Here is a 22292-nt window from a genome sequence, read left to right as displayed (position 1 = left end):
AGTGAGTTATATCCTAACCACTGCCTTAACCCTCCCTCCTCGGTGCCTAACCCTAACCCTCCCTAGTGCCTAAGCCTAACCTCCCCGTACCCTAAAGCTAACACTCCCTCCCCGGTGCCTAAACCTAACTTGGCCCCCTAGTGCCTAAACCTTACCTCCCCACATCCTAATCCTAACACTCTCTACCCGTTGCCTAACCCTCTCCCTAATGTCTAACCTCCCCCTAACACCCCGATACATACCTTCGGGATACTGGTGCCGGGATCCCTACCTGTCGGGATTTCGGTGCTGATACTCAGACAATCTGCATCCCACGCCGGGATGCCGACTACATCACGTGGGAGGTGACTAAACAGAGTCAACAATAGGAATGTTCTTTCTCGTTTTAAGGAATATTTTCCACCTTCCCTACTAACACCAAAAAATGTTTCTTTTTGGCAGTTGGGTGCCTGGGGAAATGCAATTGCAAACTTAAGATAATCAAGGTACGTTGTCAATGACGTGATGGGAGGAGATGTCCTTCAGGTCCATGTAGTGATTGGGCACGCTTCCTGGAATGGATTGCCTCATGACGAGCAGAACACACCTACAGTCAGGTCCATAAATATTGGGACATTGACAGAATTTTCAGATTTTGGCCTCTATTCACCACCACAATGGTTTTGAAATGAAACAAACAAGATGTACTTTAACTGCAGACTTTCAGATTTAATTTGAGGGTAATTACATCCAAATCGGGTGAACGGTGTAGGAATTACAACGGTTTCAACATGTGCCTCCCACTTTTTAAGGGACCAAAAGTAATGGGACTATCAACTCAAAAGCTATTTCATGGACAGGTGTGGGCTATTCCCTCGTTATTTCATTATCAATTAAGTATGTAAAAGGTCTGGAGTTGATTCTAGGTGTGACATTTGCATTTGGAATCAGTTGCTGTCGACTCTCAATATGAGATCCAAAGAGCTGTCACTATCAGTGAAGCAAGCCATCATTAGGCTGAAAAATCAAAACCAACCCATCAGAGAGATAGCAAAAACATTAGGTGTGGCCAAATCAACTGTTTGGAACAGTCTTAAAAAGAAAGAACGCATCGGAGAGCTCAGCAACACCAAAAGACCCAGAAGACAACGGAAAACAACTGTGGTGGATGACAGAAGAATTATTTCCCAGGTGAAGAAAAACCCCTTCACAACAGTTGGCCAAATCAAGAACACTCTCCAGGAGGTAGATGTATATGTGTCAAAGTCAACAATCAAGAGAAGACTTCACAAGAGTGAATATAGAGGGTTCACCACAAGATGTAAACCATTGGTGAGCCACAAAAACAGGAAGACCAGATTAGAGTTTGCCAAACAACATCTAAAAAAGCCATTACAGTTCTGGAACAACATCCTATGGACAGATGAGACAAAGATCAACTTGTACCAGAGTGATGGGAAGAGAAGAGTACGGAGAAGGAAAGGAACTGCTCATGATACAAAACATACCACCTCATCAGTGAAGCATGGTGGTGGTAGTGTCCTGGCGTGGGCATGTATGGCTGCCAATGGAACTGGTTCCCTTGTATTTATTGATGATGTGACTGCTGACAAAAGCAGCAGAATGAATTCTGAAGTGTTTCGGGCAATATTATATGCTCATATTCAGTCAAATGCTTCAGAACTCATTGGACGGCGCTTCACAGTGCAGATGGACAATGACCCGAAGCATACTGCAAAAGCAACCAAAGAGTTTTTTAAGGCTAAAAAGTGGAATGTTATGCAATGGCCAAGTCAATCCCCTGACCTGAATCCGATTGAGCATGCATTTCACTTGATGAAGACAAAACTGAAGGGAAAATGTCCCAAGAACAAGCAGGTACTGAAGACATTTGCAGTAGAGGCCTGGCAGCGCAACACCAGGGATGAAACCCAGCGTCTGGTGATGTCTATGCGTTCCAGACTTCAGGCTGTAATTGCCTGCAAAGGATTTGCAACAAAGTATTAAAAAGTGAAAGTTAGATTTAGGATTGTTTAGTTTGTCCCATTACTTTTGGCCCCTTAAAAAGTGGGAGGCACATATAGAAACAATTGTAATTCCTACACCGTTCACCTGATTTGGATGTAATTACCCTCAAATTAAATCTGAAAGTCTGCAGTTAAATCACATCTTGTTTGTTTAATTTCAAAGCCATTGTGGTGGTGAATAGAGGCCAAAATTTGAAAATTCTGTCAATGTCCCAATATTTATGGACCTGACTATGTCTATGTATGAGACCTGTGCCGATTTGGGCAGCAGTGCTGCTAGTAGTGTCACGGCCCCTTTTTGTTAGATATTGGAACGTGAAGGCTACTTCCAAGTTGAACATCGCGAGGGCACTAGGCCCAAACTCGGACCGTCATCCCGCTAGTTAAGGAGGAGTGACTGAGGTATTGGCTTCACGGTCAGTAGGATTGGAGAATTCAGTCCATTTGAATTGGGTTTGCTTGGAGGGGCCCACATGTGGATGAGGTGGGTAGTAGTACCCAATCCAATTATCAAATTGAGTAGTATGTTTGCGATTGCTTTTCCTGGGCCACCATCTTTATGGAAGTGATAAATAAATTGGATCTTCAGCCAGCTATGGTGTGTTGTCTTTATTCAATGGGGTTTAGAGGTGGTCATATAGATTGTTATAAAAGATGCTACCAGGAAGTAAGCACAAGGGGAAGCCCGCATACCCAAGCAGCTTATGTTCTGTGTTCAAAAATCAGCTAAATGTCTCCTGCTAAACAACTATTAAAGGGCATAACTTTGGGTACCATAAGGTTGAATCCATCAATTCACGAAGAAGCTTTATTAGACAGTGGAGTAAGAAGAAACCCAATGGCTGTGCCGTCTGCTTTTGTAAACATGGTGCCTGTGAATTGGAATGGCCATCACCTCCCTGGTATGGTCTTCCACTTGTGTGGATGGTCTGTAACGTTATATGGAATACCTTATTTACCTGGGATCCCCAATCCTACGCTTCATATAAAGCCGCCAAAAGCTGTCCAGAGCTTGAATTTAGTAGAAGCTTTTATTTTACTGTAAGATAACCGAGGTAGTCATAAGGGCATTTTCTGAAGCAAGTAGAAGACCCTCTGTAATACATTAATCTTAAGAACATGAATCCTGCGCAACCAGATAAAGTGGGGTTTGTTCGAGCTTGCTTGATATATTTGGATTCTCATTATTAGGGAAAAAATTGGCATAGAGTCTGTACAGCACAGGGTTATTGTTTCCAAATACAGATGGGGTACAGTTTGAATGGGAATGCTCTCATGAATTGAATTGGCATATGCTTTGGCGACCTAGTTTCTTAAAATTTTATTTGAAATATACAGAACCAAAAAGCTAATTTTGTCTCAATAGGCAAGGAATAGATACTGTCTTATTTAATAGCATATCATTCGCATACTGCATGTGCCCATGTGTGAAGCCCTTATATACGTTGCCATCTCTACCCCTTCCTGCAAAATGTTTTGTTCGAAGACCGTAAATGGACTTTTTCCACTTTGTCTCTGGATGCCGGAAATGTCCCATCTGCCGAGCGTACACACGGTCAGATTTGTCAGACTTGTCAGATTTGTCAGATGAACGATTTGAACGATTTTACCAAAGTTTTGAACGATTTGATCGATTGAACGATTTTTGACTGCATTAAAATGAATGGAATCGTCCAAGTCTGACTGCAAACACATCAGATGTCAGATATCATTATCTGACAAACGGGAACACGCATCGTTGATCGTCCATCGTTCAGGCATGTCAGATATGAACGATTTTCCTTCAGATATGAACGACTGAACGATTTTTAAATCGTTATCGTTCATATCTGAAGGAAAAATCTGATCGTGTGTATGCACCATTATACTGATTATTCTAGCTTCTTAATGTAAACAGATTGTCTGTACTGCAGGACTATTGTGCACCTGGTATTGCATGTACTTCATCTATTAAGTGCTGGTGTGCTACTATTCTTTCTGAAATGATTGTGACTGGGCTTGTTACAAACTACTTCAGGTCATTGTATTGCATTTTTTCAAACATTACTTCAAGCTTTCATTTTGCGGTCTTCTGCTCATTCTTTAAGACCTAAAAAAGAATTGTTACTCTATCCTATAAAAAAAAAAAAAAAAAGTGAAATATAATCCTTTACTAGAACTCTTTAATCTGCTTTACTCGCCATTTCAAACTTGCTCAAGGGTATAACAGTTATTAAAAGGTTTAACTCATTGATTTAGGTTTAGCGGTGTCCTTTTCCAATTGATGGTTAACTAAAAAGCAGCAGTTTGTAACAGACAAATCAGAAATATTGTGAAGATATACTTGGTATCTCTATTAGATATATTCTTTAGATAGACTGTCACAAAAATATATATTAAGAATGCAGTGCTTATAGTATGTGGAAGGTTCATTTGATAAATCATTTGTCCATGAATTCACTGGGGTAGAGGGTGATGTACAAGTGCCCAATGTTAAAGTTGGTACATATGAGAGACATATATATATATATATATATATATATATATATATATATATATATATATATATATATATATTTATATTTATATATTTTTATTTTTTTTTTCTATAATGTGTAAATACACATGTAATGGAATGAGTAATTTTTAGTAGCCATCAAAGGGCAGCATGTTGGTAGTCTTTCCTAAGTGTAGTGTACACACATCAGGGGTGGTAGTGTGGGTTTAATAGTACATTATGGACAGATTCTAAACTATCTTCACCTTTTGCAAGTTTGAAGTGATCCCCTCCCGATGGGTACTTGATGTCATGGATATTTATGCATTTTTCATATTTTCTGTGTAGCGAATTCAGATGGCCCGCAGACAGTCTGTAGGACGTGGTCTTCAGCTTACACCTGGCTTAGGTGGAATGGTAAGCAGAAATTTATTTTTCATTTTTCAAATATACCTTGTTTGTATCTTATTTTCTCTGTTTATTTGAACTGATTTCATTTATTTTATTTAACGTGAACCTTGGGGCATATTTTTCTATATTGATAACTCAGTGGTTCCCAAACTTTTTTGAATCACGGCGCCCCAGACTACCAGCATTGTTTTCACGGCATCCCTAATCCAAAATTTTGTTATTGAGAAATTTGCAAAAAAATGTAGTAAAGTGAAGTAAATTGTGCTTACCTGTCATCCTTAGGGTCAGTTACGTGGTGGAGAGGTCTGCGCTTCTGTTTGTCCACATATTTACATTACATAAATAATTTGATTAGGTGCTGGGCAACCGGCCCTGAGGCACCCCTGCAAGTGTCCCGAGGCACCCCAGGGTGCCACGGTGCACAGTTTGGGAACCACTGTGTTAACTGTTTTAAAACCTGTGCCTATTTAAATTTTTTGCCGTCCTCTATGGTGGACACTGGGGTATAGAGTCCATACTTTTTCAGAAGTTCAAACTAATCTCATTTTATCACCAGAAGCCTACCTGGAATTTCTGTATTTTTCTAGCAAAGAAACAAGGACAGAACCATGCGTACAAGACGAGTGCGAGATGAGAGAACGCCATTCTAAAACCACAATAATAAAACAATCCTATCCAGGTTAAAAGTGAAAAAGAAAATTCAGAATAAAGAGGGTGTTGTGTACCCTTTAATGTAAAAATAACTCTCCAGTAGGTTTGAGTTAAAATTGGACAGTATTTTTTTCTATATGGATATAAAATAAACGCATTTGGGCTCTTTGCTCCTAGCCAAATTATTTTGCAATGCAAAGATGTTTTCATTTTTTTTATTGCTCTACTCTCAGCAAGTGTAAAGAGGGCTCCCAGCACTTATGGAAGCCTGGCAAATGACTGAAGTAATCCTCCACCTCATTATGGAGAGAGTGTCAGAATCACAGTGTACAATTAAGATTGATATTGAAGACCTTTGGCTGAAGTGTTTTTGTTCTAATGATAGCCCTGTCTTCGTGAAAAACGAGACGTACCAAACTTTTAAGCTGTGGAGATTGTTGGAAAAGATGGTGATGTAAGGCTGACGGCACCAGATAGAAATGCAAAGTACAAATGTGTCCTCCTTTGTCTTTGCTGCACTCGTTCGAAACAACTCCTTGCGGCGAGCCTGGTCCCGTAAGACTCTGCTAGCACCAGGTTTTTTGTTTTGTTTTTTGTGAAAAAAGTTGCAATGCATCTACTAATGAATTTTATATGCAATACTTGTGCTGCATGCTGATTGAGAGACTCGGTCACACACACACAGCTGCCATGCAGTGGCTGCAGCTTTTTTCCACCCAGAGTTCCATTTAGTCAGTCCCACACATGTCACAAATCAAATTAATTGGCAGAGTGTCTTGGTGCATCCTAGCCACAGCACATTGCCACTTTTAGATGCATTTTCAGCAAAAAAAAAGACGCCAGTCGCTAGCAGATTTGCACGGGACCTGGTAGCTCACGCACGCCAGGCATGTCGCGCTGCGTGGTGTACTGAGGCTAGATGAGCAAGGACACATCTGTAGCTACTGGAAGGTTGTTATGGAGGCTGCACATAAATCACTGAAAGAACATTTGCACCTCAGGTAAGTGTTTTCTCTGACCAGAGAGGGTAAAGTCCTAAAACTTTAAAAAGTTTTAAACTGGTCCTTCTGAAAAGAGGTAGGGAAATCCTTTTTCAGAAATTACTACAATTTGAAAGATCTACAAACAGAATTCCTGGCCCTGAGCATTAGCTGAACCACACTGTCAGAAAAACCCTATTTCTGTAAGGATCATGGCTTGCCATTCAGTGAAAACCGTTTTAGGTAATTGGTGTTGAATGAAGAAAGGGGCCCTAACTTACAGATTTGGTGTTGAAGGCAGGTGTCACACTGGGAACTCTGGCATGCTTAGAATGTAAAAACACCCTCTGAAGCCTCTGGAAGATGAAGGGTTCAAATGGACGTTTCTGTAATTAAGGATCCAACCTTGAAATTCTAAGGTCTGAAAAATCTCCAGAAAATGTGCCTGCAGCAAGGCTTGGGAGTTTGCCTTGATTAGTGGATTGTCCAGTTAAATGATGACAGTCAACCCTTTGGATCTGAGAGAACAACAGCTGTCAGTCATGATCTGTGTGAACACCCATGACAGGCAGAAACTGCTGGAATTAAATAGCAAATCTGAGTAGGCACTGGTGTCCTTATCTAACTGGAGCATTCAAGTAAGTAATTTATGTACATGGACATCATGAATTTGTTCTGATCAGTGGTGTTGATGACAGACCTCAAGGACTCTATCTTGAACTTCACCATTTGGTAAACATTCGGGTATTTCAGGTTAAGTATAGGTTGGAAAGATCTGTCCTGTTTCTGGACCACATTTGAGTGAAAACCCAATGCTTTCTTCTGTTCCGGGACTAGAATAACCACTCTTGCGGAAATAAGGGACTAAATGGTTTCCCTTACTGCAAAATGTTTTGTTTCCACAAAGACTGAAGGTGAAAAGTTATCTGGTTGAGGAACCTTTCATTACAGGTAATAGTAAAGTCTGCTAGCTCGTAGACGCACCTTCATGGATCTATAGATTTATTACTTTTCCATCCAAAGATGCCAATTTTTGATGTAAGGTGTATGTCCTATTCCCTTTAGGACTGCCTTGCTACATCCCTAGAGTTGTAAGTCAAATTGGTGGCACACAAAACCCCCTTGTTTTTTTTTTTTTTTTTGTATTTGTTTGTTTTATTATTCTTGTTAAGATTATTGTTCTCTTTGGAGAATGTTGCTCTCTCCTTTCCCTCTTGTCCTGTGCTCCTGGTTCTGCCCTTAGAAAAATACTTGCGTACCCTGCAGTCTTCCAGGGTATATATCGAGAGCAGCCTGAGCTTTTGGAGTTAAATTTGAAAGTGCACACACTTCTGTCACTGCACTGCATGCCCCAATGTTGCGTTGTCCCCCCGCTAGATTTAATGTAAATACAAAAATAAGCACCCCCACCCCACCTCCTTGTGGTTTAAAATAAAATTCCAACAAAGACAAGTTTATCATCTTTATGCACTAGCAACTGAGTCTGTTTCATTTGGCCTTCAGGACATAAAACTATGCTACTTATGCTTGGCATAAATGGCCATGTGGTTTTGCTCTTTGCCAAGGTCTTATTAAATAGCTATGACTGGCAGGCATGGATGTCGAGCTTTTGGAACTGGGAGCTTTTCCTTCTTTTACTAACTTTAATGAATGTGTGCCCTCATTTAATGAAATAATGGTGCATTTTGTTCTGTTATTTGTTTAACATAGAAGCCCTACAACATTCAAATTTATAGGTTTGGTTTGGGGTCCTTTGACCTTATTCGTGTTATTTCTGTAATTTATTTATTTTTTTACCGTATGTAAACTAGTTTTGTCAATTACAATGACTGAGGTCTACAGTGAGAGACAGAAAATATGTATTTGTTCTTTAAAGATACTATAGTTTGTATTGTAATGATGGTTGAACGCAACATTTTTATTACTTGTTTCTATTGCGGCACAGCAACATTTCTTTGATGATGAAGACCGTACAGTGCCGAGCACACCTACCCTTGTTGTTCCTCATCGCACAGATGGCTTTGCCGAAGCAATTCAGTAGGTGTTCAGTTTATTGCAGTATATCTTTCATTAAAGAGTAACATAATTACAGTAGCATGTTTCTCTTTTGGTGTGTGTATCCTACTGTATTCTTTGACCATTTATATACAAATCCTCTAAGGCTATCAAATATCAATCAGTAGTGCTAAATACAGATGTATCACTCATTCTCCAAACCTAAATTACGGGTTATGGCGCGAGTGAGCCATGCTGAGTGGTGTAGCGGCACAACTTTTTTTTTTCTTTAAATTTGCATCTTGTTCGAACTGCAGATGCAGCGAAACGGCACTCAATCTGTACCAGAGATGCCGGGCTGCGATGAAAATTAGTTTTAAATATTTACAAAGTTTCAGATGAAGCGCAATGGGACTTTTCTTGAAAAAACACAGCAGCCGCTACATCGTAGCACTTTGTATACAGATTTGGAATCAGTCGCACACAGATATATACAAGTGTCAAATACCGGATCAAATTAATACGTTTACGCGGTTTTGCCGCATAATGTTATGACTAAGTATATTCTAGCAAAAAAGACGCTTGCCGCAAGCCAAGTCACACAGGACCTGGTGCACTGAGAAGAGCTGTATGGCCCAACTGCAGCAATAGTGTATGAGGACACATCTGTACAAAAAAGAGAATGCATAGTAACTAATACAAGAGCTTAGTGATTTGTGCTCTTAAGGAAAATGTAAATTAAAACAATGCTGTAAAACTATTTTATTGGTAAATTAGGAACAGCTGATGGTTCACTGCCAAGTTTGCCAGGTCAACGTTCAACAGTGTCCCGCAGTAATGCTGCCAAATCCTTGAAAGCTTCAACATTATTTGACCACAGATATTTTAATTATTTTTGGAGGTTTAAGTTTTCCGTTGGTTATTTGGTGTGACTTGGACCAGGATTCTTTACAGCAAGTCCAAATGTTGAAACTTTGACTTTCCAGGGCTTTCTGACTCCTCCTGTAACTTGTGTGTGTGCATTAGCTGGTCTTCTACCCATAGGTGCCTAAAATACATATAGTATTTATAGTGTAGTCTTGGCATAGCCTGACTGATGCAAATCTTCTCTTAACATAACATGCACCTTCTAGTTCATATTCATCACTTTCTGCACTATTTATCTATAACCTTGGCCAGGTACACATCCGAACGACGACGAAAACACACGATGATCATTCCAATTTCTCTTTACCCCAAAACACACGACGACGAAAAAACACGATGATCATTCCAATTTCTCTTTACCCCAAAACACACGATATAGAGCGTACACACTATGCAATATTTTGAACAAATGCACGATATTCTGTCTGAGCGTTGTATCCAATTCATATTTTCTCCTGTACACACTATGCAATCATCGTGTAGGTCACTGGCAGTTCCGAATTGAACTGACATATCGCCTGGTCGTCCGGTTGAGCGTACACACTGAAGCGATGTGCTCCACATCATTCCCATCTGACATGCAGCACATCGGATGAGATGATGTGATGAACGACGCACGTGAATATCACCTAATGTGTACCTGGCCTATGATCTATGTATCTACAGTATCATATTTCTGTGCCTGCTCTTTAAGCATTCGCTCTAAAACACCATCTTTATTGTTGCAAGTTAAAACTTGTTCAGAATACCTGCACAACCTCCCACTGTATACCGGAGAGTGCCATCTGTACTTGTCGCTTACCTACTCCTTTGTTTTGGAAATATTGGTTCATAATGCAAAAAAGTTTTCTATTCTACAAAAGTACTTTCATTTGAAATGGAAAAACATTTCAGTGGAGAAAAATAATTGAAAAGTTAAACTGTTTTCACTGAATATTTGCAGCTCCCCACAAGTTGCAGGAGTCCCTCGGTTCCGTTTTGGGCCACCAGAAGATATGCCACAGGCTAGTTCCAGCCACTCTGACCTTGGCCAGCTAGCATCTCAAGGAGGTGAGCCATGTAGATATCCGTATTCACGTGTCTGTTTCATTTCTATGTATTTTAGTCCAAAATTGTTCTTCAATAAAAGGTTTCTCAGTGTTTAACAGGTAATCAGTTGTGTTTCCTCCTATCTGTATGCAATTAACTTAGTGTATTTCTAACCTTGAACAGAAATGTAAGGAATACTCACGTACTTGTTCATGTGATAACAGGCTTGGGAATGTATGAAACTCCTCTTTTCCTGGCTCATGAAGAAGAATCAGGTGGTCGCAGTGTTCCGACTACACCTCTTCAGGTAGCAGCACCAGGTATGACAGTACCAATAAAATGTTAAGCACGACAAGTATCTTTCTGATTGCCCTTAATGATAGGGCGAGAAGTGTAACCTGTCAATACTGTATATCCTTAACGCTTTAGAGGCGCATATCCACTACATGACTAATGAACGACTGTGCAAAAACGACATAGTTATCGTTCAATCGTTCATTATACTGTGCAGTGGATATTGTGCCCACACTGAACGATAAGTTGTTCAGTGCAGGCACCCTCCCTCATCCCCGAACCTGCACAACCTGAGGATTATCGTCAGGCTGGGCAGAATGTTCAGGCAATGACCGATGCCGACAACGACCAGTGGGAGCGCGCATCGCTGGTCGCTGCCGGCATATTCACTGCACGATTAATGAACAATAACTGTCGTTATCGTTCAATTGTCCATTTATATCGTGTAGTGGATATGCGCCTTTACTTTATCTGAATTATGCATAGCCAGATCTGTGTTTGCCACGAGGGTTTACACTTTTCATGATTGGAGATGTTTGCTGTATGATGAACCGATCAGCGGTGTTTCAGTCCAATTTTTACTATGTGCCCTTAAGTCTTGCGTAGTATGTAATGGATTCTGTAACCTTTTTTCGATTGTGCAAGATCAGAAGGGGATGTAGTTATGAGACCGGTGGCTGCGATGCCGCTGGTCTCAATACAGTCAGGGAAATCCCGATAAGGGACTTAAGGTAGGCGTCGAAATACTTGGCCGACTCCTGTCGGGATACCAACCATCGGGATGCCGCTGTCTGTATTCTGACAGGAGGCATCCCGATAGCCAGCATTACAATCAGTCATAGTGAATGTCTTTCTTCATTTCTCTCTATTGACAGCTATTGTATATCTTTCTAAGAGACAGAATTGGTCGATATTGTATTTGGGTTTTTTGTTTTTTTTTTAGGGGGGTTGTGGTCAGGGCATTTCTGCTTCCTAATTTGGGGTACTATTCTTGTTTTGCTTAATAATTGGTGACGGAGTGCTTTGTCTTGTAGTTTCAGTCTTTGCAGAAAACCCCTGTGCTGACACTTCTGACCACGCATCCCAGTCCGTTCCAATGGTTACAACTTCCACTGGAAATGTTCCTACGGCTGTGGAGTCCGGCACAGCAGATGAAGGAGATGAAGTGTTTGCGGAGGCGGAATCTGAAGGGTACATTCTGCTTTCAACATTTTGTAACTGTTTGGTTTAATTGCTAATTGGGAAAATACACTGAACTGGATCGTACTATCATTCTGGCCAAAACAGTGTCCGTTTTATTTTAGGCAAGAAAAAGGATTTGACGGTGGCTATTAAAGAACATAACTTTGCACTAGTAAATCTGTTTTACATATAGAGGTCATTCCTTGCTAAACGTGCAAAGTCTTTTGAAATTGCCATTTTCCTAAACAAATCCATCCACCTTCCCAGAGCCTGGTCAGTTTGTTAAATGCAAATGGACCTTGGTACAGGAGTTTGGCTCAGTGTAAGAGGATGGACTTGCTTTGACATAATGTCATGTCAGCTTCCTTACAGCCATGTTTTGTGTTCCTCCTCCCATCAGTAACTTTAGTTACAGACCACTTCTACTTGGCCACCCTACACTTCCCAACTAAGAGCCATATTCAATTTGAGCGGACCTGCAATACTTTTCCGTCTCCCGGACTTTTCGCCTGTTTTGCAGGCGGAAAAGCATTGCGCGCATATCCCCGTATTCAATTTGAAAGTACGCGAAAACGGGACCCAGCGAAACTTAAACAAGCAAAGTCCTGTCAGATTTGGAGAAATCAGCCTGACACCCCCCAAATGATGCTCTGACATGGGGGTTAGCTATGGTACCCCCCAATTTGACTTGCCAAAGGTATTTGGTGTTATTAAACGGGCTCAATAGCTGCTAAATAGCATTTTTGTACAAGTGAAGAATAGTATTCAGGAGGTTTTTTTGCAGAAAATAACTAATCCCAGCAAATTTGGGGTACTTGAATTTTAAAGTTGCTAAAGTTAAGTTTTAAAAATCGTGAAAAATTCACCTGCCGCAAGCACCTGCAATTAAAAAAAAAGTATGGGGCATACTTGGAGACCCCCCTAGAGTTTAGTTCGCTAGTTTTTGATTTTGTCCCCCAACATTTATTTTTTTTCCCGCCCCCACAATGACAGTGATTTTTTTGTCTTTTTTTATTTTTGATGGCGTTTACCTTTGGGGGGCTGTCTGAAGGCTGCAGGGGGTTCCCGCAACGTTACACCCCAAAACCTTAATTCTGCACTTTTTTCCGCCTGCTATTCATAGGCGAAAATTCTTTTGCCTATTACATTGCATTGACTTTCTGCCTAGGCGGAACGTCTTTCAGCTTGAATACGGAGATACATTTCCGCCTGGTGAAATGACGTCATCGGCGAAACTTTTTCGCTGATTCCGGCCTTTCGCTCCAAATTGAATACGGGCCTAAGTTTCTACTGTGCACTTTGGTATTGGACTTCTGCCTTTTTTACCCAGATTAGCGAATGAGTCGCACGCAGAAGCTGCATAAAATACCAGCGTCCGTATTCTGGGTATCTGTGCATTCTACTTCTGTCACAGTGATGCAAATAAGATGTATGTTTTGTGAAAGTCCCTGGCGGGATGCATGGTGCACCAAGCGTGGCTGTTTAGTGTGATTTGAGGATTGTATGTGGACACATTTGTGTATGTCTACACTTAAGAAAAAAAAAAATCCCCTTGTTCATTTACTAGGATACTTATTTTGCATTGCAAAGGTTTTCATTATTTGGCACATTTATTGAAAAATAATTATATTCGGGGTTTAGACCTATATTAAGCCTGGAATGCTGAAGGGTCAGACATGCCAATTACAGCCAATAGCTATTCATCGATGGCCCATGTAATCACTTATTTCTTGACAAACTTGATAAACTCGATGACTGAACAATGACTCATCTAGTAGAGTGGTGTGCTTTTAGACACAACATACAGTATGTATATATGTACTTATTGTACGTAAGTTATCGAACTCCTACAAATAAGTACAGGCCTAAGCAGCCTACTATTACCCCTTTCACACTTCCAGCAATAACCTGGGTTATTGTATGTGGAAGCGCAGAAAACCAGGGTACTGTGCAGTGTGTAAGGGCCCAGCTGAAATATGAAAGATTGGAGTATCCCTGGCGCTTCAGTTGAGATAAAATACATAAATCATATAGTAGATCTAATAACTTAGTTTATTATAAAAATGAAATATAAATTAGATAAAAAGGGAGGGTCCACATTCAAATGTAAATATATATATGGAAATAGTAGTTCTTGGATCGCGCACAGTGTATTTAACCTGATTGTGACATTAAAGTGCAGGTGTCATATATATGAAAAGTTAATCGACCACTTGAATCCTTCAAATAAATATATATATATATTAGGGATGTGCAGGCTCGGATAGGTTCGAGTTTGCACGTGGAGTTCGGATTTTTCCCTCCAAAAAAACGGAACTCAGAACGAGGCAAAACGTCATCTTACATGGACGAACATCATCATTCCTGGTCTTTTGTCCAGGAATGATGATGTTCGTCCATGTAAGATGACGTTTTGCCTCGTTCTGAGTTCCGTTTTTTTGGAGGGAAAAATCCGAACTCCACGTGCAAACTCGAACCTATCCGAGCCTGCACATCCCTAATATATATATGGTTTATTGCATATAACACGTGTTCAACCCTGCTTGTTACCCGGGTTAAAATGCCAGGTTGCTCGATCAGGGATATTTCAACTGGGTTTTAAAAGAAAAGGGGGGTGAGATGGCTGCGCTATAACTCTATAAATCTCTGTGATGCTGCCTGGGGATGATGTAACAGGGGTTCACCTTCCCTGTATGTTAATAGATGAAAGATTGGAGTATCCCTGGCGCTTCAGTTGAGCTAAAATACATTAATCATATAGTAGATCTAATAACTTAGTTTATTATAAAAATTAAATATAAATTATATAAAAAGGGAGGGTCCACATTCATATGTAAATATATAAATTAATCACCGGCTACTACCAGTAGACGACATAGAAAACATACTACATGTATGACAAACTGCATGAAACAATGCAATTCCTCTGTAGGAAGGGGGATTGTGAAGGAAGATACGCCTGTGGCGGTTTACTCTGTCCTCCTATATTGAATGGATATGCAACACCATCCAGGGTGTGTGTTCAAATATAGATAGTCAATGTTGATATATTTAAAAGTAGGTACATTCAGTACGACTTTGTGGGCCCAATATGGAATCCTATTGGTCAAACGGGATGGTTGGTGGGGATGGAGGTTGTTTGCCGGCAAACTAGTAAGGGTGGGATGCGTGTGAACCACGTCCTGTGTTGTCCCTTACCTCTCTCAATCAACGCGTTTCGCCCGCACTTCGGGCTTCATCAGGATGGTGAGTGTCTCCTCCATGCCCTCCTTAAATACCTGCTGGAGGTTGGAGCCGTCCCCCTCACTTCCGCCGGTGTTTTCATTCAGTGACTTCCTGTGGTTCTAGTGTCACTTCCGCCCAGTTGGTTTAGTATTGATTTCACTATTACGGGTGTCACTTCCGCCCGGCGGCTGGATTTCTTTCCCAGTTGGTGGAACCTTTCTTCTATTCTGACGTCACTTCCGCCCGGTCTTTGTAGAGTCCATGTATTAGTCACTTCTGCCCACAGGCATAAACAATACTTCAGTATATAATGCGTATATCTGTGTTGCTTCAAAATGTCTGCTGTAGCCTTATAGTTGTTAAAATTGGATAAATACATTTATGACAGTAACATAAAACTATGGGAAAAAGACACCATTTGGACCAATAACAACTATTGTGAAAATCTTATTTTGTGGGCCCGCTATATCGACGACGTTCTGATCATATGGACTTGACTTTATATTACATCAGCAATGTTTTGGGTCATCTGCATCCCTCAATAAGTTACGTTACGTATTTTTCATTATTTCACCAGTGTGAAGACCATGCCCTCTTGTGTAATAATTATAGTATTGTCCACTTGAAACTAAAATGGCCTGGTACCAAAAGTAGGTAAAGTAATACTGTTTACTTCTCCTTACATCCTTCTATGACTGTGTCCCTTCCAAATGACCCAGCACGTGGAGAATGTGTGAAAATAGAGACCAAAATACAGTGTGATGCCTTTGCTTATATTTGTAACCATGTTCTGGTTTATTGTCAATGTACAACACGTAGCTTAGGCCTGTATATTTTAATCGTGTTGATCAATAGCAGTGTCTTTCAGCATTATCTCTTGGGAGAAGTTTGCACTGCAGATACAATATTTAAGGAGACATGCCTATAAAATTAGTCGCATACATTGTGTAATACATTTTTAGTAAACTTTGTAGTCTAGCAAATAAATAAAACGTGTGTACAATAATTAAAAGTGAAAACTGCTGATCTGACATCAGCTTTTGGATCCCCAATCTTGTATCAGGAGTATTTAGACACCATAAAATGCCTTAAGAATTCTGTCTTAGACACATTTTGAATAATTTTATTCCATATTTCTCTATATTGAAAGTAAGCTTTATCCTTTAATTATTAGACCAGAGGGGGCACAGTTTGCACATTTGTTGAGTACAAAACAGGTAATCCTGGTAAAAGGCCGCCACCCCATTTATAGATGGCTATATATAGCGGTGTATCATTTGTTGCAATTTTCATAGAATTGAATACTCACTTATGTTTGTAATTTCTGCATTTACAGGTTTCACTAGGACACACTATTGTATTTCTAGCGCTTCACTACAACACTTTGTGTGTGTGTATTGAAAAAGATGGCCCAAAATAGTGTCAAACTTTCAATACATTTAATACGTGTGTATAAATTATATACTGCTGTACAGTAAAAATGAACGATGTATGTATTTTTTTCTATTTTTCATAGAGTTAGCACAGAATCAACATTAGAAATGGAAACCCGACAAGAACAGGAACCTGTTCAACCCTCAGAAAGTGAACTTCCTTGCACTAGCCAAGACCCTCCTAGCTCTTCGTCTGCAGGTAATTGAATTGTGAAGAGCAGGTTAATAAAGGAGCTGTGACCTTTTGAAAACCTTTAACACCCCCTTACTTGTCCTATCAGATTATTTTATGGCAGCACCAGTTTAGTCAACCCAAGCAACTGCTTAGTCAGGTACTATATTTCCTATTATCACGTTGTTTTAGGGCACCCAAGCAACTGCTTAGTTACGTACTATATTTCTATTATCACGTTGTTTTAGGGCACCCAAGCAACTGCTTAGTTACGTACTATATTTCCTGTTATCACGTTGTTTTAGGGCACCCAAGCAACTGCTTAGTCAGGTACTATATTTCCTATTCTCACGTTGTTTTAGGGCACCCAAGCAACTGCTTAGTCAGGTACTATATTTCCTATTCTCACGTTGTTTTAGGGCACCCAAGCAACTGCTTAGTCAGGTACTATATTTCCTATTCTCACGTTGTTTTAGGGCACCCAAGCAACTGCTTAGTCAGGTACTATATTTCCTATTCTCACGTTGTTTTAGGGCACCCAAGCAACTGCTTAGTCAGGTACTATATTTCCTATTCTCACGTTGTTTTAGGGAAACCAAGCAACTGCTTAGTTAGGTACAATATTTCATTTAGATTAGGGAAAACTAGGTAAAATCTATCCTGCCTCTTGAGGGCAGTAGGTCTGTAGTAGCTGTATGAGGAATGGTACCTGTTTTCAGGAGTAAAATGACTTTGCTTTCTTATTATTAATTTATTAGTTTCCAAGACTCCTTAAAAGCCAGAAACTATTTAGAAAGCCCTAGACAGCGTTGTTCATAAGAGAAATCGCATAAGGCAACTGCACTATTAGTATATTCTGGTGAGTCACACATAGTATAGCAGTGTGCAGTCACAATGTCTACAGTCATGATGTCCCCATTCAGAATGTTGACAGCAGGAGATCAACATTCATGATGACGACATGGTTAAAATGTCAACATCATAAATTTTGACATCAGCAGGAAGTTATAGATATAATGTCAGCATTTCCATTAGCCTTGTCAACATTTCAACAATATTGAGATTGCATCATATTCAATGTCAACATTATGGACATGTTCATAATGTTAACATGTGAATACCAACAATGAACATCAACAAAATATACCATATCTAGTATACAGTAGCAATATCAGATGAAAATGTTCAGGGGAGTCCAGGAAGGTCATACCCTGCAGTTTATACATATCCTCACTAAAACGCCTGCAGGAGAAACTGAATATGGCTAGTCCCAGATTGGATGGTATGTGTATCAAGATTACCCCTGCAGGTTCAGTGCAATGTTACCACCATGGCGGGGACCTGTGCACACACTACCTAACCCCCTTCCAGGACTGGTCAAGCACAGCATTAGATTTGGACCAGGTACAAGTGTCAGTCCATTTCCTTGAAATGTGTATTATCTAAATGATTATTTTTATTATATTGATATGATATTAATACTTTGAGTAACATGGTTTGGAGTTGTACCTCATTCTGGTGGCCATTTGTCAATGCTTTGTCTAGTACTCTCTTGGAAGAGTAGATTTCCGAATATATTAAAATTTCAAAATATATAACATTTTAGTTTTAGTTTTGCCTGCATTGTTAGGGAACTGGATTTTTAAACTGTATTGGAAAAATTGAGTTATTGAGTATTTACAGTGCACAACTAAGTGCTCTACTGAATGCATATAGGAATACACTAGGAGAATTCAGATTCATTTTGATTTGTAATTATTTAAAACAAAGGAGAAGAAAGCGCTCTGATTAAAGGGTGTTACTTAAAACCAAATGAAATTGTGCACATGACACTGAGGTATATTTATGCGGTAAAATGTAAAGCAGCACTAACATGCCAGGTTTACACCTATCAGTAATTTAAGAAAAGGAAAGGGGACAGGGGGATTGTCAAAACCGCACAGGACTAAAGTGTCAATTAATAGAAGTATTCAGTATAATAGTCAAAAACCAGCATATTATAAAGAATAAAAATAGGATGTATTTCCTTAATAGTTCTCATAGAATTGCTGGTGGTGCACCATTGGAAAAGTACAGATAGTACTTATATAGTGGGTATTGAGTCATAATAGAAAATGACTCAGAAAAAAGAAATTTCCTTTTTTGATGCACTCTTGTTACCTAATAATTAGTACATTGAATATCAGTACAGTATAAAACTTAACTTTTAATTATTGGGCAAACAAACACAACAAAAGACATGCATACAAAAAATCTGCTCGCAATCCAAGCATATAATGCTGCAGATAACTTGCTCAGCTTATAATGCTGCAAATAATTTACTCCCTTAAGGAGTGTTAATTGTTAAACTGGCTCAAAACAATTAATATAATCCATATAGGTCTATTATTACTCCAATCAATTGTGCTATATCAGCTAGTTTACTAAATACATAATTGGTTATTTCATCAATGTTAATAGACCTTATATTGAACAAGAAAAATTATGAAAAGTGAAATATATCAGTCAAAGGACCAATTTGTATTATCGTTCCTTGAAATTTTGATAACAGTCCCGTTACAGGTATAAATTAAACATAGCAGGGTTACTCACATCCTCATAATTAACCCCTGTCAGAGTATTTGCATATGGTATAAGTAAAGATATCAAAAATAAATGTACATACAGAACCAGGTAGTTGATAGTATATATCATTCCATTCATATATCTATTCTTATTTGTGTATAGCAATAATGTTTAAATCCACATGATTAACCCCTGCTCAGAAAGCCACAATCAACAATGTCCAATATTAGATCAATTAAAGAATATAATACTTGATGGCATTTGTATCCACATTAAATACACTGTAGATCGTAGTCTGGAGGTAGTTAAAAGTATAGGGTATTTGTAGATAATAATATATGGGACCAATCCAGGTAAATTATATTATGAAAAGACCCCCACCCTGTTGGGGGAAGACCACTCACCCCTGTCTCCGTTTACCCTAATGGGTATTGAACGGATCAGAGGGAGATGGAGACCTCCTGGGTGTAGGGTAAAACAATAGAACACAAAAAGAGTCGTCGGTTCCTACTTTCCCAGCTGACACCGGTATCCCCCTGTTGCAGATATTGCAGCGCAGGGCGGTATAACCGGTGACAGCGGGATGAGGGGGCCGACGATATTACCTGGTAGCCTGGTATACAAGTCTGGCAGGGGAGGGATGATCGGGAGCAGCGTCCCGCTGGGTAACCTTGCCGCCGTCGGAAGCCGGGTCACATGGGCGCCCTGTGAAGCCCGGAGTCCTGGCGCTGGCTGATGACGCGCGTTTCACATAGAGAGCTTGTTCACATCGGAGCCTCCGATGTGAACAAGCTCTCTATGTGAAACGCGCGTCCGGGCTTCACAGGGCGCCCATGTGACCCGGCTTCCGACGGCGGCAAGGTTACCCAGCGGGACGCTGCTCCCGATCATCCCTCCCCTGCCAGACTTGTATACCAGGCTACCAGGTAATATCGTCGGCCCCCTCATCCCGCTGTCACTGGTTATACCGCCCTGCGCTGCAATATCTGCAACAGGGGGATACCGGTGTCAGCTGGGAAAGTAGGAACCGACGACTCTTTTTGTGTTCTATTGTTTTACCCTACACCCAGGAGGTCTCCATCTCCCTCTGATCCGTTCAATACCCATTAGGGTAAACGGAGACAGGGGTGAGTGGTCTTCCCCCAACAGGGTGGGGGTCTTTTCATAATATAATTTACCTGGATTGGTCCCATATATTATTATCTACAAATACCCTATACTTTTAACTACCTCCAGACTACGATCTACAGTGTATTTAATGTGGATACAAATGCCATCAAGTATTATATTCTTTAATTGATCTAATATTGGACATTGTTGATTGTGGCTTTCTGAGCAGGGGTTAATCATGTGGATTTAAACATTATTGCTATACACAAATAAGAATAGATATATGAATGGAATGATATATACTATCAACTACCTGGTTCTGTATGTACATTTATTTTTGATATCTTTACTTATACCATATGCAAATACTCTGACAGGGGTTAATTATGAGGATGTGAGTAACCCTGCTATGTTTAATTTATACCTGTAACGGGACTGTTATCAAAATTTCAAGGAACGATAATACAAATTGGTCCTTTGACTGATATATTTCACTTTTCATAATTTTTCTTGTTCAATATAAGGTCTATTAACATTGATGAAATAACCAATTATGTATTTAGTAAACTAGCTGATATAGCACAATTGATTGGAGTAATAATAGACCTATATGGATTATATTAATTGTTTTGAGCCAGTTTAACAATTAACACTCCTTAAGGGAGTAAATTATTTGCAGCATTATAAGCTGAGCAAGTTATCTGCAGCATTATATGCTTGGATTGCGAGCAGATTTTTTGTATGTATGTCTTTTGTTGTGTTTGTTTGCCCAATAATTAAAAGTTAAGTTTTATACTGTACTGATATTCAATGTACTAATTATTAGGTAACAAGAGTGCATCAAAAAAGGAAATTTCTTTTTTCTGAGTCATTTTCTATTATGACTCAATACCCACTATATAGTTACACCTATCAGTGCCACGTTCAATTTTAAAGCCACACCCACTGATGCGCAGCAGCCACCGCTTCGTAAGTATACTCCTAGGACTCTTTGTATTACCCAACTGGAAAATAGACCAATTCCAATTTTTCATCTGGTTTTAAATAGACACAAGCAGCAGCCAAACAAAGCCCCTGAGAAGAGTGAGGCTTCATCCTCAAGGTGGAAGACCTGGTGTCCGTGGGCGACAGTTTAACAGACAAAGAGGTGTGTGTAGTTTTATCACTTAAAAATGTACTCTATTATCTTTAGATATTAACAGTTTCATATTACAGACTATCAGATGTTCTTTGAACCAAACCTTAAACTTTAACTAGTAAAATGGACCCTATATATGCCAGATCACTGCAGCCCCCCAGCCTCTCCCGTAATACTTTCAGTGCCAGTGTAGAGTTCTTTTCTGCTGGTCTGTCCTTTCTAGGCAGTGAGCTGCAAATAAAAAATATAGTTGTCGCTCACATCAGCTTAATGATATTGCACAGGTGCTTGTAAAGGGTGGGGTTTACTCTGAATCACAGAAGGAAAGGGTATTCCCTCCAGCACACTGCAACAATATCAGCAAAAATTACTTGAACCCTACATGATAATTGAAATTCAGAAGTATTAGTTGCATACATTTGTAAATATATGATTAAGCGCCAGGCCAGCGTCAAGGCTCCTTTATGCCGCCGTCCCTAACATTCAGGGCTTCACGTCTGAGGTGCAGGGCACCCCAAAAGAGTCCAGCCAAGGACCATCCCCAGGGCATCACACGAAAAAGGGAAAGAAGGTGATAGTGAAGTGTAAAGTATAGATGTGTAAAGATAATCCATAAAGTGTTAATATAATAAGAGAGAATTAAAATTACATAAATAATAAACAAACAAATAGAAAGGTGATGAAAAAGGATCTATGTG

The 22292-nt window shown here is 39.7% G+C and overlaps 1 protein-coding gene across 1 annotated transcript in view; it reads left to right on the top strand.

Moving 5' to 3' along the window:
- TPR (translocated promoter region, nuclear basket protein) overlaps positions 1-22292 on the top strand; it is a 294162-nt gene that overhangs the window by 269352 nt on the left and 2518 nt on the right. Inside the window, exons 44-50 of the mRNA XM_088453921.1 lie at positions 4831-4899; positions 8470-8561; positions 10390-10496; positions 10700-10795; positions 11804-11960; positions 16693-16808; positions 21505-21603. Coding sequence (XP_088310047.1) covers positions 4831-4899; positions 8470-8561; positions 10390-10496; positions 10700-10795; positions 11804-11960; positions 16693-16808; positions 21505-21603 — 736 coding nt within the window. The remainder of the gene's footprint in view (positions 1-4830; positions 4900-8469; positions 8562-10389; positions 10497-10699; positions 10796-11803; positions 11961-16692; positions 16809-21504; positions 21604-22292) is intronic.

This window comes from Taudactylus pleione, unplaced genomic scaffold (genome assembly GCF_031769625.1).
Source record: "Taudactylus pleione unplaced genomic scaffold, aTauple2 ptg000602l, whole genome shotgun sequence".
Classification (NCBI taxonomy): Eukaryota; Metazoa; Chordata; class Amphibia; order Anura; family Myobatrachidae; genus Taudactylus; species Taudactylus pleione.
The sequence above is the reverse complement of the archived record's forward strand: the minus strand, read 5'-3'. Positions and strand labels throughout refer to the sequence as shown.